The following is a 16,196-nucleotide window of genomic DNA, read 5'->3' as shown; positions in this document are numbered from 1 at the left end:
ATCATTAGTACCAGTAGAACACGAAGTCAAGTATCACTGGCTGTGATCAGTAAGTGGGTGGGTGACCACTTCGATCAGGATGAGTAGGAACCGAGGGTACACGGTATTGGCTTTCGTTAAACTGTTCAACAATAAAGTGCTCGACTTCCCGCTCAGGTCGTCGTTTTGCCAAAGCAGGGGAACCATTCCCTCTGCAGAGGATCAAAATTGCGATAGCATGTCCTCAGGGATGTTTCCCAGACAGTCGTCAATAGCCCATTGTGCAGCTCTAGTGCGATGTAAATAAAGTACCTACCTACCTGAAATTCGCCATCGCAGCGCTCGAGTACACCCTCTAGCGGATAGGTTATTTTCAGGCTTTTATTTATTAAGCTTTCATTTAGTTCTATCAGAATCATTAGAAGAGTAGGGCGCCATGCTTTAGCACCAAATAAAAAGCAAAATTTCCTTAAAGAAAGGACTGACAAACGACCCTGCACATTTTTAAATCTTTTTGAAACGGAACGCGCTCGACGTTTGAAGAGTGATTTCTCAATAGTTTTTACCTTTCTATTATCAACAACATTAATTCGATTTCATAATCGAATGCTGTTACAGATGTGTGTATTACGGTAAAAAAAACTGTTTTCAATTCATTACAAATTGAAGTGAAGTCAACATTGCTTACTTCATTCCAATGAACAAATGTGATTTCAAAACGTACAGAACTGTAATAGTTATAGAATATTCTTCTTCTTTATAGAACAGTATATATTTCTGTATCTATATAATTCGAAAAGTCACAGAAAAGAATCATCCGAATTACTTAAAATAGTATCATTTGTGTTGATTATTTCTTTGATTTAATAAGCGACAGTAAAGAAAGAACGCTACAATGCTGCACGTTACATTAAGGACAGCTCCAGAGCAACTGAATGACTGTTGATATAGAAATCGCAGGTATTCATCTCATACAACAGCGCCCCTTATAGTTCGTTGCGATCGCGAAGACGGATTATTTTTTTTTTAAAAAAAAGAGGAGAAGAAAAGAAAAATTACGTCCCGCAGTGGACTGATCGTTAAGACATGGCTCCCAGCAGATCACCGAAGCCAAGCATCACTGGCTACCGTCAGTGTGCGGGTGTGTGGCCACTTGTTTTAGCCTACGTAGGGACCGGGGGTGTGCGGTAGTGGTCCTAAACTGTTTCACCGTAAAGTGCTCGACTTCGCTTGCAGGTCGTCGGGTTACCGAAGCGGGGTGCATCCCTTCTGCAGAGGATCAAAATTGTGATGGCATGTCTTCGGATCATCCTCAGGGATGTTTTCCAGATCGTTGCCAATAGCCCATTGTGCAGCTCTAGTTCGACATAAATGAAACTGCATGCAATTTCTGACTGTATTCAAAAAAATTTCGAAATCGGAAATGTAATCAAAAACCTGTAAGCGAGAATGTTTCGTAGACAGCGAAAACCGTTCTTATAACTATCACTCAAATGCGATTTCTTTGCATAGAAATTTTTTTACTGCAGCGAAAACGGTTTCTAAAATTAAAACTATAAAAGCTATAAGCCAAACAAAAGTTGCTTTAAAAAAATATTGAAATTGCTTACAATGGCCGTCTAAAAACAAATTCTTGCATTCGATTGCGCACAAAAGTTTAAATGTTTTCAATCAACTCTTTCCCTTGTGGTTTGACTATTAAATTTATAATATCGTGACACAGCATTTAAAAATGGATAATAATGAAACAGATAAAAAGATTGATCGTCCAAATTCCTCTGCAAGTCAGAAGGAAAATTTGGCTCAAAATGAGCAAAATAAAAACAATGAACATCAACTAAAAGTTGGGGATCATTATTCTGTCCGCCGTTCGGATGATACTTGGCGTAAGTCTTTTTGTTAGCTGCAAAATAATTTAATTACTTTTTCTCTATTTTTATATATAACCATCTCTTTCTGTGTTTGTATCGTAACCGTTTAAATGCCGAATTAAGACAAGGTAAAACAAATAACTTAAAATTTGATAAATTTACCAAAGTGGAGAATAAAATTTTAAGAAATGGAGTGAAAAAAATATTAAGTTCTTAACTATGTTCCAGTTTTTAAACATTGGCAGACACTTATGTGACGATTATCAAGATCGCTGCAGCTGTATTCCCTTATATATCTTCGGTTGGAACAAGATGGTGTCCACTTAGAAGGCATGAAAATTTGAAATACCATTTCAGTAAATATATTAATAGTTGAAAAAAAAATTTAAGGCATAAAATTATGTTGAAGAGATATTCACCAGTAATAGATTTCAAAGTAAGTCAACAGCCCATAAGCAGAATATTTTCAAATGTTCTGCAACAGGACTTATAAATCTATAAAAATGTTCTGCAAACATTTCACAACGAAAAAAAGTTAACTTTATGTTAAAATAATAAATTTTCATTTATTAAAATACGATATTCATACACAGATACACTACATTCTTTTTAAAACCAAGGTAAACATTCTTGATTTGTTACTTTTTCAATCACTTTTGAAGTACGAAATTTCGTTAATGATGATAAATTATCAATTAAATGCCTATGATATGAAGGTCCGAACATTAAAATAAGGGCTGCCTTAAAAATCTTTTGAAGGGACAAGTGCGCAGATGGTGCACCATTTGCAAACACAAACATTCGCTGGTCTGTTGTTCCAACAACCTCTTCATCTCCATCGAAAACATTTGGTCTTTTAAAAACAATTCTGTCAATCGTGGATCCCCACGATTCACAAATTGCTTCTGAAATGGGAATGGAAAATATAAAAGTCATAAACTTTATGAAATTGAAAATCTCTGAATTTAACAAGTAAACAAAAGGAGTAGAGTGGTTTATCAAAGATTTTAAAGTCAAAAATTGAAACATACGAAAATTTATCTAAAAAGACGGGTGAAGAATGAGGTGGGAGGAAATGTTCTGCAAGATTGTGAGGGTAAGCTTTCAAACCTTCAGGTCATTATGGTCAACAGAAGAACGTATGAGATTAGCGTTGGGGATTGTTCTGCAAGATTACCGGAGGCAGGTAAACGAGGGTTCGCAGGAAAACGCTGTCACTTATTCACGATACAAATTGTTCTGCAGGACTTCGTTTGTTCTGCGACGTACGTCACAGTTTTAGGCACTTTCTGCTTCTGGGGTCAACAGGAGCACTAGGAGATGTTTCTGTGTCATGAGCTGTGGCGAAATAATCTCCAATTCTAGGCAAGTTCCGGGCAGCAACCCGTGCGAAACTAGAAAGAAAATAAACATCATAGAAAGGGACCAACTCGAATGGAATAACATTCAGCCACCCCTGGGCAACTATCTACATGTTTCTTATTTTAAAAAGATTTGAAAGTTTAAAATCTATTTGGCACCTTTGCGATTGTAGTTGGCGCGACAGGTCACAATACGGAAATATCCTCAAGCACTACTCATGCCTTCATAACATTTCGTGCAAAATTTTTCTCGATTCTTTTAATACTTTTGATGCATCCAATATGGAGGTATTTCCGTATCAAGATCCACCATGTCATTTATTATTACCAAATTGAGTTTAAGCAGAACATTAGTTTGCACCGCCGGTCACAATACGGAAATATCTCCGAGCACTATTCATGCGTTCTTAACATTTTTCGTGTTTCTTTTAATATTTTTGACGCATCAAATTTGGGGAAATTTCCATATGAAGATCCACCACCCCATTTACTATCGCCATGGGGCTAAATTGAGTTTAAACCGAAAAAATTTTCTAAAAAAACCTGTAGAGGTTTGTTCAGGGATGGCTACGAGTTATACCTTTTGTGTTGGTCCCTTTCTGTGATGTTTATTATAGTTTCATGTGTGCCTCCGCCTGGAAGTTGCTAAGATTTGGCGATTTTTCTGTCACAGATCACGATACAGAAATCTTACCAGAGTTAGAAATGAAAAATTATTAGTATGAAGAACCTGTTTAATACCATTGTTGGAAAAATATTGAATGCTATAAAAAATTTGATTTTTGGTAAACTACAAGCTAGAGAAAAATGAAGGAAAAAACTTTCTTTCTTTCCCTTAGCTCTAAATAGCCTTCTTTTGTGTTAAGGAAACTTTTTTTCTATTAATTTACACATAACATTTGTTATTTAAATACCTTAGTATTAAGTTACATTATTTATTCCTTTAATTAAAAGAGGTAGAGAGGTTAATTAATGTACTGTTTTAAACCATCCAATAGTTAATTATCTGAATTTTATAAAATATAATTACTTTTACAGATTCGGCAGAGATAATACACGTTCGCCATAGTGAGCATGACAGCACCAAATGTGAATACTATGTCCATTATGATGGTTGTAAGTATATTGATTTTTTTTTCTTCTTTTTTTGTTAACACTAGGACTGGACAATAAATTGATGTATCGCGAATTATCGATTTAACGCATAAATCAGCAGACCGATATAGCGACTTTCATTTTAGGCGATGCATCAGTAATCTGATTTAAGATAACGCTCGCGGTTTAAGGGGATTCTTGCCTATGCTAGCTCTATCACCTCACTGATGAAGACGGTTTTGATTTCATCTAACTGAGAAGATGTTGATTACATTCAGCTACAAAGATGATGTTCGTTTCGTGATTTTGAATGATGAAGGGCAAGGATCAGCGTTGAAATGTAGAATGTGATGCATAGTTTCTTTCTGTGCCATTTTTGTCCTGGGGATTTTACTTTTCTTTAGATTCAGTGGAACTTATTTTGCGATTGTTGTGCGTTTTATTTTGACGGGATTTAACATTTCATGTAAATTATTTTCTGTGAGACTTTTGCTACTTAGCAATCGCTGCACATTATTTCCTCACTTTTTTTTTTCTGTCTGGATTTAGCATTTCTTGGATTTAATTATTGGATATATATTATCTTGGATCATATTATTAGATTTAATGTTTCTTGTCAATTATTTTTAGTAGACCTACTGTTACTTGTCAATCACTGTTATCTTAAACTCTCATTTTGAACTTAATCTATTAATGAAAAGAAATTATGAATAATGTAAAATAAAAACATTGTTTATTGATTTTTTTAAAAGTGATACAATTTAATATTTTATATATTTTGTATTTAAGTAATTTATACTTTGTTATAAAAAGTTAGTTTTTTTTTTTTTAATTTAGTTAATGCACATAAGTATAATAATTTGATAGAATTTGATTATTTTTTAAACCAGTAATTCTTCAGTCCTTGTTTTAAAAAAAATTAAGACAAATCCTGGATTTATTTAATTTGCTTTTATTTTTGAGGAAATTGAAACAGAGTTGGCGTTATTTCTTTTTTTTTTAAAAAAATTTGGCTGTTAGTTAAAATGACTAAATTTTTCTACTTAAATGAAAAGTTTAGCAATGTTTAAATGTTTTTTAATAATTTAACAATAGTGCTCTTAAATATAGTATATATATATTTTTCTAAAAATTCTTTCAATACTTGTTCGCTAAATAATTTGTTAAGATAGTCAGTATTATTTTTAAACATTTAAATCTTTAGTCGATTTCATTTTAAAAAAAGAAAATAATAATAAATAAATTAACTTACATTTATTAGGACCATTTGACCACGCACATTAGTCAATACAACTCTATTATAAGTAATTGAAAAAGGCCTAACGATGTTTCGAAAGCACGTTTTCAGAATTTTTGTTCTAATTGGAACTCATGCCTGTAATATATATAGTATTGTATATTATTGTAACATTGTTATAATCTTTTTTACTTATTATTTTCTTTAGAACATGAAAGAGTAAAAATAAAATTTACAAAAAATGGTGTTTCAATATCAGAATTATTGTAAAAAAGTGTAAACAAATAAGAAAATTATATTTTAGCAATTTTATTATACTGCTTAGAGCATTTATCGTCTGCTAAATTTAGCTAAGAATTATCCTTATCATTCAACACATGCTTAGCCTTGCAATATTTTCAATTAACTCAACTTCAGAAAATAATTCTTAATTAATAAACATTCTTAACTTCCTATATAGGATACTGTATACACCTAAAAAAGAATGAACTAAATTTAAAGGGAAAAATATATGTTTTCTACTTAACTCAAAGGGCTTACCTGATCCTACAAATACATTAAGAAGTTCATTTTATATATACTTCATTTGTATAAATAACCTAATGTTTCTTTTTTTATGAATTTTCACTTAAATTTTCCCCATTTAAACTTAAAACACAAAATATATTTCAAAATAAAACAACGATTCTTCCAGGTGAGAACGGAAATATTTCTTGGTGCATTTATGTTTATTCTGTTTTTTCAATGTTATTTTTATATCAGCAAAAAAATAGCCCTACTTTTTGACATATTTTACAAAAAAAAAAATCTAATCATTTTTATTTTTCAATTTTAAACTAACAATAGCCTAATTAATTGTGCGTAGTTGTACAGGGTTATTCATAATTCCCTCTGTTTACTACAACCTTATGTTTACTACAACTGGCTCCAGTGGTACATGTTGCTGCCAATTAAAACTTGAATACTTTCGGAATAATTTCATATGTTCTTTTTTGCCATATTCGTCTTCGTTTTTTTATTATAACGCTTCGAAACCCCCGAGGGAATTATGAATAACCCTGTATTCATTTCATAGTTTCTAATTTATGTACCACTGTGTGTCGATAAAATTGATGTCTATTAATGTAGAAAGATAAAAGTCTAGCTAACTTGATAAAGTGAAGAAATCAGCTGATTAAAATTGTTTAGAAAAGCAACATATCCTCGTTTTTTTCTCTGAATTTTACCTTTAAATTTCTCTTATTTTAGGTAATCGCAGGTTAGATGAGTGGGTTGGTTCTGACAGATTTGATTTTTCATCTCACAATAAGGAGCATGAAAAGAATAATCTCAGCCTAGCTCATCAAACTGACCAACCAGATAGAAAAATTACTCGAAACCAAAAGAGAAAACATGATGAAATTAATCATGTTCAAAAGGTATAAACTGTCTTATAAGAATTAAATTTGATCAATTAGTATTCACTTCAGGATATTTTACTTTTTTCCTGTTAATTACATGATGAATACTTTATGTTCAATGTTTGCATTACTATTGACAAAAAAAAAAAATTCTGATCAACTTAAATACTTTGTCTATCTAAATATTCCATCTGAACATGTTTCTAAGTCTATTATTTAAAAAAATTCCTTTATATGTCATTTTTATGTTGAGGCATAGGTATAAACTAATTTGTTATGCAGAAAACTGTGGATGTCATTTTGTGATGACACTTTAATAATTCCTTTTTTTACTCATTTTTTAAATACATTCAAAACAATTTATTTAAAAAATAGGAGTTCATCAATTTTTTTCAAATAACATAGACTAATTTTTAATAGTGTTATTTTTTTCCATATGTACACAGAATAAAATTGTTAACTTTCTTTATGTTAATACAATTTTATAAGAAAAAGTGTTCAATTTTATAGTTTTTTAAATTTGAAAAAGAGGATTTGTTAAAAGGAGTAATCTTTAACAACTTATTCTTATTTATAAAAAATATTGAACAGTTTCAAGTTTCTCTACACATAAATGAATTTAATATTTATTTTTATATGGTCTTATCTGTCTTATTAATGCACATTATTCTTAAATTCTATATTAATCTCATATTAGTTAATAATATGTATAATAGACTATTTACCTTTTATATATTTAGTTATATTACTTCTGCTTACAATTTTATTAACTAAAAAGGATAAACGAAGAATGTCTAGGATTTCAATAAAATTATTTAAATTAGTGGTTTAAATCACGATTTTAATTACTTAATTTTTAAAAAGGAACCATTGATTCAAAACAGCAAAGTTTCATAATATAATAATAATAATTAAGTTATTTTACCCCACTCTATTGTAAGTAAGGAGAACAGAAAATTTAATCTTTCTAAAATATTTTTTTTTAAATTCTCATATTTTTTTATATTAAGTTTCTGCTAATAAAAAAATAACTATTTTTTTAAACAGTTCAAATATCAGTGATACAAATATATAGCTGACAGGTATTAGGTGTTTTCCTCAAATCTTGTATTTTTATTTTTACTGACAAAATTCCTTTTTTTTTTTCGACATTAGAGGGGGGGGTTGTATTATATATATATATAGTTGATTTTTAAAATGTCAAATTTTTTAGCTTAATTGTTATTAATGTTATAAAATTTGTAAGATTTCATCTAAAAGAAAAATTGAATGCTTACATTTGCTATTATTGTCTACTTATGCATTCACAGAATTATCTTATGTTAGAAATATTTTTATAAAAGAAACTATGAAAGAAACTATTTAAAATCAAGACTCTGTTAGTTTTGTAGGTGGAAAGAATAGTTCACAAATAGTAGGAATAGTTGAAATGCTAATGCATTTCTAAAAGAGAAATAATTACATAAGTTATTTTTTAGTACGAAAAGATTTAGCTCTATATAACTCTATCCTAAATTAATATTTTTGTTTATTTTGAATATGCTTTTTTTAACCTTCTAATTCAAAGTTAAAATAGCAATAAACTTTTTTCGCCTCTTAGACTTATGCTGAAATGGATCCTACAACAGCTGCTTTAGAAAAAGAACATGAAGCAGTAAGTTACAAGTCCCTTGTCATGATTATGTTTTCCATATTGTTATCATTGAAAAAGTTTTATCTTTTCTGTTAATGGTATTTTGAGTTTTAATTAATCCTGGATTTTTAATTGTATTTTTGTTTTAATTTTAAAAAAGTGACTGGATCATTGTCAAATTAATGAAATGTGATACAGTGCAACGTCTCATACCCAGACCTCCCTTTTCCCGAAGGATCGATTTCCTGGACTCTTTTTAACAATCAAAATAAACAAACATCTCTTCATCTTCCCCTTTCTTTAAAAAAAAAGAAGAAAAAAAAGGTCTTTTGACACGTTTTCTCTTCTAGCTTGCACTGAACCCCTGATTTATGCATTGAACCCATAAATCACAAAGGGAAAGAAGAGAAGATCTACCAAGACCATTGAGTGACCTTTAGCAATGCTCCTACTCTGTAATGCAGGAAAAGAGGGAGATTTGTTTTCAAAAGACCACAACTGCGTCCCCTCCCCTCTCTTTTCCTATGCAGCTGGCTAGTAAAAGAGGCATTTCCTGGAAAATTTTTATTGAAAGAAAAGGGTAAACACTGCAAGCATAAACATGGAGGGGGAGTCAAAATGGAACATTTGATTAGGTCTAAAAGGATACATGTCCTTGAGAAGCATTCATTCTTCCCCTGACCATGTAATATTTAGGAGGCGGGGGGGAAAGGGGATAGCATTCTTTCTTTAGCAGATTCTTTCAGTCATACAAGAAAAAATAAAGAGAACCCCATCAGCATGCCCCACCTTTATGCTTGATTGATAGCCAATAATTGGAGAGAAAACAATAATTTGTCACTTCCCCACCCTCAACTTGAATGATCTCCTCTCTACACTTATTTTCTTTCACAAATAAGGAGGAAATGAATTTTTCTCCTCCACCTACCCATCTTAATGAATGACGGGAATTTCCCTTTCTTGCTGGAATCATTCTAGTTAAAAATGGCGGATTATTATTTTCATAACTGTCAATTTTTTTTTCATTATCTATATTTTAAGCAATAATTTTTTTCCCTAATATTTCATATTTGATTGATTGGATAATCTAATACTAGAACATTATTCCCCTTAAAAATAATGTTTATTTATTTTTGCTTCTTAGATTTAAATCATTTTAAGCTTTGTTCCAAAATGAAGTGAATTACCCCTTCCTGCTTGAATCGTTCTAGTTCAAAATGGCAGATTAATATTTTCATAACAGTCAAATTTTTTCATTTTCTATATTTTTAGCAATAATATTTTATTTTCTAATACATATTTTATGTTTGATTGATTAGATATTCTAATACTAAAACATTATTCCCCTTAAAAATAATGTTTATTTATGTTTTGCTTCTTAGATTCAGATTGTTTATTAGATCATTTTAAGCTTTGTTTACCTTGGGGGACAATTATACGGAAAAATCTATTATACGGACATCTGGAAGTCCCACCGATTCCAGATATGCGACTTTACACTGTAATATGTAACTAGATGAAATTCAATAAATTTAATTTACTTGGTGCATGGTAATCGTAAAAAGAAAGTATGTGAATAATATCCTAAATCTTAGAAACCTAAGTCTGAAAAATTCTATGTAGTTTTTTTGGTTTTAGCTTTGTCAAACTTATTAAAAAAAGTTTATTTGAAATGTATTACTTAATTGATTATTTGTATTATTCCTTATAAATTAGTTTTGAAATTCAGCTGTACTTATTTATTATCATTGTTTATATGCATTCTGTCTCAATCTTTTCTCAACCTAAATCTAAAAATTTTATGTAGTTTTTTTGGTTTTAGCTTTGTCAAACTCATAAAAAAAAATTTTTTAAATATATTGCTTAATTGATTATTCGTATTATTCCTTATAAATTAGTTTTGAAATTCAGCTGTACTTCTTCATTATCATTGTTTTGATACATTCTGTCTCAATCTTTTCACTTTGTTAGGCTATTTAAGACAGCGAAACATTCAAATAAGTTAAATTATATGTTTGTCAATCTGCAAACCTATTGAGTTAAGATTTTTTTATACATGAAAATGTTTTAATTTTCTTTATTTTAAAAAAATTTAAAGGGACAGATTTTGCTAAGCTTGTCTGAGGTCTTTTCAAAATGGTTAATAAAATGCTTGGAATTTTTCCTGATCAATACAGCAACAACACCAAAAAAAATATTGACATACTGACATTTTACAAATGACTGAAACATTCTAATAATTACTAAAAGGGTTAAAATTTACGTTGAAGAAATAAACTACAAAAATCATCATTATGAAAAGATTTTAGCATAGTAAAAAAATTGATGTTCAGTAGAAGGTATTTTTTAGTTCTCTGCTCATATTCACTCATCTCATTTTGAACAAACTCTATATAATGAATCTATACTTTTAAATCAAGGAAAAAGAATAGCTATTTTTTTCTAAAAAAAAAATTTTATTTTATTCTATGCCAAGTTTTGATACTTATTTTTTTTAATTTAGTTTAGTTAATGAATATTGCTCCTCATTTTTAGTTATGTAGTTATTTAGACATCACATTAATTTTACTGAAACATTTTACACCATTAGATTTCACAGTTGGAATCCCTTCTCTTAAGTGAACATTTATCATAGTTCTGAGAGTGTCCACTTTATGTAGATTTATGTAAAAACTTATGTATGATAAATCAATGATTTAATAAATCAATAAACACATGACTGAGTACAGAAATAAAATTAATACAACGTTAAACATTTGAAAATGTAATTTTTTTTCCTAAGTGGGATAATAGATATTAGCCAATCTTAAGATATTTGCAGCTAATCTTAAAATAATTACATCTTTAAAAAAAAATAATTTGTATTTTTTAATACGAAGAATAATCTTTTCTAACATAATAATAACTTTTATTCCATAGATAACAAAAGTAAAATATATTGACCGAATTCAATTTGGGAAGTATGAGATTGATACTTGGTATTTTTCACCATATCCTGAAGAATATGGAAAAGTTCCTAAATTATGGATTTGTGAATATTGCCTAAAATATATGAGACTTGAAAAAACATATAGATATCACCAAGTAAGTAGGGTTTTTTTTAAGCTATTTATATATATATATAATAGGATTGTTTTCTTATTAAGCTTTTAAAAAATATGTGTCATTTATAGTTAATAGCAACATAAAAACACAAGTTGCATTCTCTGTAGAACAATAAATTTTTATATTCTGTATACAATAATTTTTAGTTGTAATATAGATTTTAAAAAAAGTTTTATTCCTGTATTATGTATAACAATAGTATAATTGTAATATAAACCTTGTTTTATAAAATTAAAAACAGTTTATTAGAATAAAAGTTGACATTTAAATATTGAATATATGTTTTTTAATTGGAAGTGTAAAATTTAAGACAATTTTGTACAAAATGTGTGTCTGTTGAAGGATGTGAAAAATTATGATAAATCTGATTTTTCGATATTACAAAGATGATTGTAAAATAACGCAAAAAATAATGTACAAAGTTTATTTGGACAATTCTGTTATTTATCAATAAGCAAATACACTTTTATTGTTACATACTAAAAAATTAATATTATTGGTGTGAATGCATTCTGAGGTAGACCAGTGACTTTCTTTAAAAAAATAGTTTATTCAGATGCCTTGGTTTTAAAGGAAATCCTGCATCTTAAATAGCAGTGAATTCATAGAAAGTGCTTGTCACAAATTTTTCCTTTATTTAAGAAAAATATTTTGGAATTCTAATAAATAAATTTTTTTTAAGGTATTATATTTGTTCTCCTTCTGAGGACATAAAAAAAATTTTATTCATACATAGATTCTAATGATCTGCGTTATATTAAAAAAGTGATGTATAAAAAATTATTCAGGTAAACCATTAAAATTCGTTGAATTTTTCAAAGCTTTCACAATTTTTTTATACTATATTGCCTTTTAAGTTATGAAAAATAGATTGCAGTAATAAGAAAAAATGTCTTTTCTAACTTAAAAAACAACCCTGGTGATATTGTATAGTATGGTGTAAGATCAATATAACAAGTATTGCATGTTACAAGAAGTCTGCTATTACAATAATTTTCTAAGTCACTGACAAAATGCAAATGGGAAAGCTACAAAAATTTTATATTTGTAATGAGTTAAAAATTGCTTATCTCTCTCTATTGGGACAAACATCTTTTGAAAGAAATACTTTTTCTTCTGTTTAAGTGACGAATGTTATGCAGAAAAATGAACAAAAAAACCATCTTTATTTATTTCTGGTATCAATGCAGAAAAGTGAAAAACTGGTGTCATTTCACTTTATTTTATGTTTACAATTTCAACCTTTTTATATGTTCCTCCCTCCAAAAAAATTTTGCTATTTTTGGGAAACTTGTTGCTCATTTTGAAAAATATATGCCTTTTTGTTGATGACATATCTACTATACCATATATTTCCACAATGACCACATACTTCCCTTCTTGACAGATTACCACTTAATTCTGAATGTTGAGTTTAATAGTTATCATTGATAACAAAAGCTGCTGTACTTCATTTTCAGTTTTTAGATTTTACATTGCTATTTTCATGAAATATGTGTATTTGCTTATAACGACAAATCTATTTGCTGCTGTGAATTGTTGTTATGTCAGGCTTTTACTGTATATGCACATTATCAATCATATCATTTTTTTTTTTTTTTGCAAAAAAATATAATACATTGTTTATTGATTACTATTAGCATTTTATTCTTTTATTTTACAATTTATTAGTGAATTCTAGTTTTTATGGAAAAAAATATATTATAATTGTGTTTCATCAATGACCTTTGAATTTGCTAATATTATAATTAATGATAGAATTTTTTTCTATTTTTTTCTATTTTTTTTTTTTTTTTTTTTTTTTAAATTACTGAATCCTGAAATTGTTTGATATGAGTTTTGAATAATAAAATGACTTACATTTTTTTCTTCTTTAATAACTGCAGCTTTTGCATCAATATTTATTTGTTTCACTTACATGCTATTTTTAAAATTTTGTGCACTGTATATTTTGCAAATAATACCATTTTTAATAAGTTTTTTTAGCAACTCTTGTTATTTAATGATTGACCCAGTCAATGCTGATTATCTCTAGAAACATATAATCACTTTTATCTGCCCAATTTTTAATATAATTTTATGCCTGTAATTATGATGATTTTTTAAATAATTAATTGCTCCCAGAAAAAGAATGTGTGAACTTGATATTTAAGAATTTGCTTCCTAAACTATTTTAAATTTTATTTTGTAATTTATTTATTTTTTTCATTTTGAAAGGGTGAATGTACTATGAGACAGCCTCCTGGTAAAGAAATATACCGCAAAGGTGTTTTGTCAGTATATGAAGTGGATGGAAAAGATCACAAGGTATACTCGTAATTTATTTGTAATATTCTGACTAATTACTTCATTAAATATTTAAAAATTACTAACGAGCACTTGACTTTATGTATTATAATAATGGCAAAATAATTGTTTTTATTTTTCTATCTTTCAATACAAATTTACTTTAACCATTTTCCTCTCTTTTAGCTATATTGTCAATGTTTATGCTTAATGGCGAAACTTTTTCTTGATCACAAGACATTATACTTTGATGTGGAGCCTTTTTTATTTTATGTTCTAACAGAGTTAGATAAACATGGAGCTCACATTGTGGGCTATTTTTCTAAAGAAAAAGAATCTCCAGATGGAAATAATGTTGCTTGCATTCTAACTCTTCCTCCCCATCAGAGAAAAGGGTTTGGAAAATTCCTTATTGCTTTCAGTAAGTAATTTGCAATGTTTGTTTTATTGTTTCGGTCTTAAAAAATTTTTTTGATGTACACCGAAGAGCCATTACATTATGACCACCCTCCACTTATAAAAATGGTCTCGGTTTTCATGGTTTCTCGCCCAGGAACAATGTTTTCATGGGGCACATTAGGACCCATAATCCTCATAGAACAATCCCTGATGTCTGTAAGCTACTTAAGCATCATTGCAGACCAGGTTCATCCATTCATGGCAACAGTTTTTCCTGCGAGGGATGGTGTTTACCTACAGGATAATGCACCATGTCATAAGGGTCGAATAGTCAAGGAACATTCCAGTGACTTTCAAGTCATGTCTTGGCCCCCAAATTCACCTGACCTTAATCCAATAGAGCATTTGTGGTCCTACTTGGAAAACCAAATTCGTGCTGCCACGACGCTACCCCCTCGCAATGTGAGGGAATTGCAGGACCAGTTGGCGAGTGCTAGGTACCAAATACCTCAGACTACCTATCAGCACCTTGTGGAATCAATGCCACAGCGGGTGCTAGCAGTTTTGAGGGCTAAAGATGGTCCTACATGTTATTAGCAGGGTGGTCATAATGTAATGGCTCTTCGATGTAAGTGCCTTGTTGGGAGAGAAGAAATGAAATCAGGGTACGTAGCGTTTTTAAAAGGTGTTTATTTTCGTTTTTTAAAAGTCCTTAAAGCTGCTTTTTTCCATGGGTGTTTTTAAAAAGTGCTTAATTTTCCCTTTTCCGAAATGAGATATTTTCTTTACCATGTTGATTTTCGCCACAAATTATGCAAAAAGACATTGTCCTATTCAGCATTTTCACAGTTAATTCAACCCCAATCTATTTCGGCGTACCGCCTATCTGTAGTGTATGAAAACACCATTTGTTTTACATGTTTGATGAAATACTTGCCGGTTCGCACTTGCGTATACTGAGTTGGATTCAGTGGTAAGGATTTTTTACTCTCATGTGCAATCCTGCTGCATTTTGCAAGAGATTCTCAATTTCAGACTTCACTTTCCGCCCTCTGCAATAGAATCGAAAAATCTCTCGAGTTTTTGCTGATTGCGGGGACCAACTAAACATTGTCAATTTTTTTTCTCTATTAGTAATGGAAAATTTCATTTATCTTGTTAATTTCATAGTTTGTGACGTGCCATCCTCTTCGTCACTGTAAATAAAACCATCAATTGTCAAAAACTTGCCTACCCTGTCTAATTATGATATTTTTCAAAGTGCTTAAAAATATTTTTTCAGTGCTTGAAAAGTGCTTAAAAGGTGCTTATTTTTTGTTACGCACCCTTGTAATTTTTGATCTTCATAGACTTAAATTAGAAGGCTTACTCAACAATGGGATAATTCCATGGTGTCGTACCGAAGAAATCAACATAAATTTCTTTTTTAAAAAAAACATAAAATATAAGTTAAGATTAAAATTATCAAATTTTCTTATCAAATTTTTAGTGCATTATTACCTATCTGAAAACAATTTGTTTCATAAAAACTGACAGTAAAAAAGTTAAATTAAATGGATTAAATTGTTGGTATTGAACGTAAATCACACGAAAGCAAAAACTGATTACTCATTTACAAATTATCTAAATTCTGTGAATTTATTTTTAATTTAAATATAAACTAAACTGAATTTTGAAGTTGACATTTTAATAAAGAATTATATGCAGCTCTTAACTTTGAAACATGATGTATAATTAATTTGAAATTTTTACTTTTGTGGGGAACGTTAAAAAAAATTTTTGTCAGGCGTAAATTCTTTTGAAGTTGAATATAAAATTAAGTTAATCAGA

At 29.4% G+C, this 16,196-nt stretch overlaps 1 protein-coding gene across 2 annotated transcripts in view; it reads left to right on the top strand.

The window, feature by feature from the left end:
• Nucleotides 1–1,561: 1,561 nt before the first annotated feature.
• The window catches only part of mof (males absent on the first), a 38,391-nt gene continuing 23,756 nt past the window's right edge, over nt 1,562–16,196 (top strand). Inside the window, exons 1-7 of one of the 2 annotated variants that reach the window (XM_016051902.5) lie at nt 1,562–1,865; nt 4,250–4,327; nt 6,792–6,961; nt 8,544–8,597; nt 11,496–11,660; nt 13,899–13,988; nt 14,154–14,388. In XM_016051902.5, the coding sequence (XP_015907388.1) occupies nt 1,712–1,865; nt 4,250–4,327; nt 6,792–6,961; nt 8,544–8,597; nt 11,496–11,660; nt 13,899–13,988; nt 14,154–14,388 (946 nt within the window). In that variant the 5' untranslated portion in view covers nt 1,562–1,711. The remainder of the gene's footprint in view (nt 1,866–4,249; nt 4,328–6,791; nt 6,962–8,543; nt 8,598–11,495; nt 11,661–13,898; nt 13,989–14,153; nt 14,389–16,196) is intronic. The other variant, XM_071183490.2, reaches the window with a different exon arrangement.

Source organism: Parasteatoda tepidariorum, chromosome 7, assembly GCF_982258835.1.
Source record: "Parasteatoda tepidariorum strain Cologne lab strain chromosome 7, Ptep-v5.0, whole genome shotgun sequence".
Lineage (NCBI taxonomy): Eukaryota > Metazoa > Arthropoda > Arachnida > Araneae > Theridiidae > Parasteatoda > Parasteatoda tepidariorum.
The sequence above is the reverse complement of the archived record's forward strand: the minus strand, read 5'-3'. Positions and strand labels throughout refer to the sequence as shown.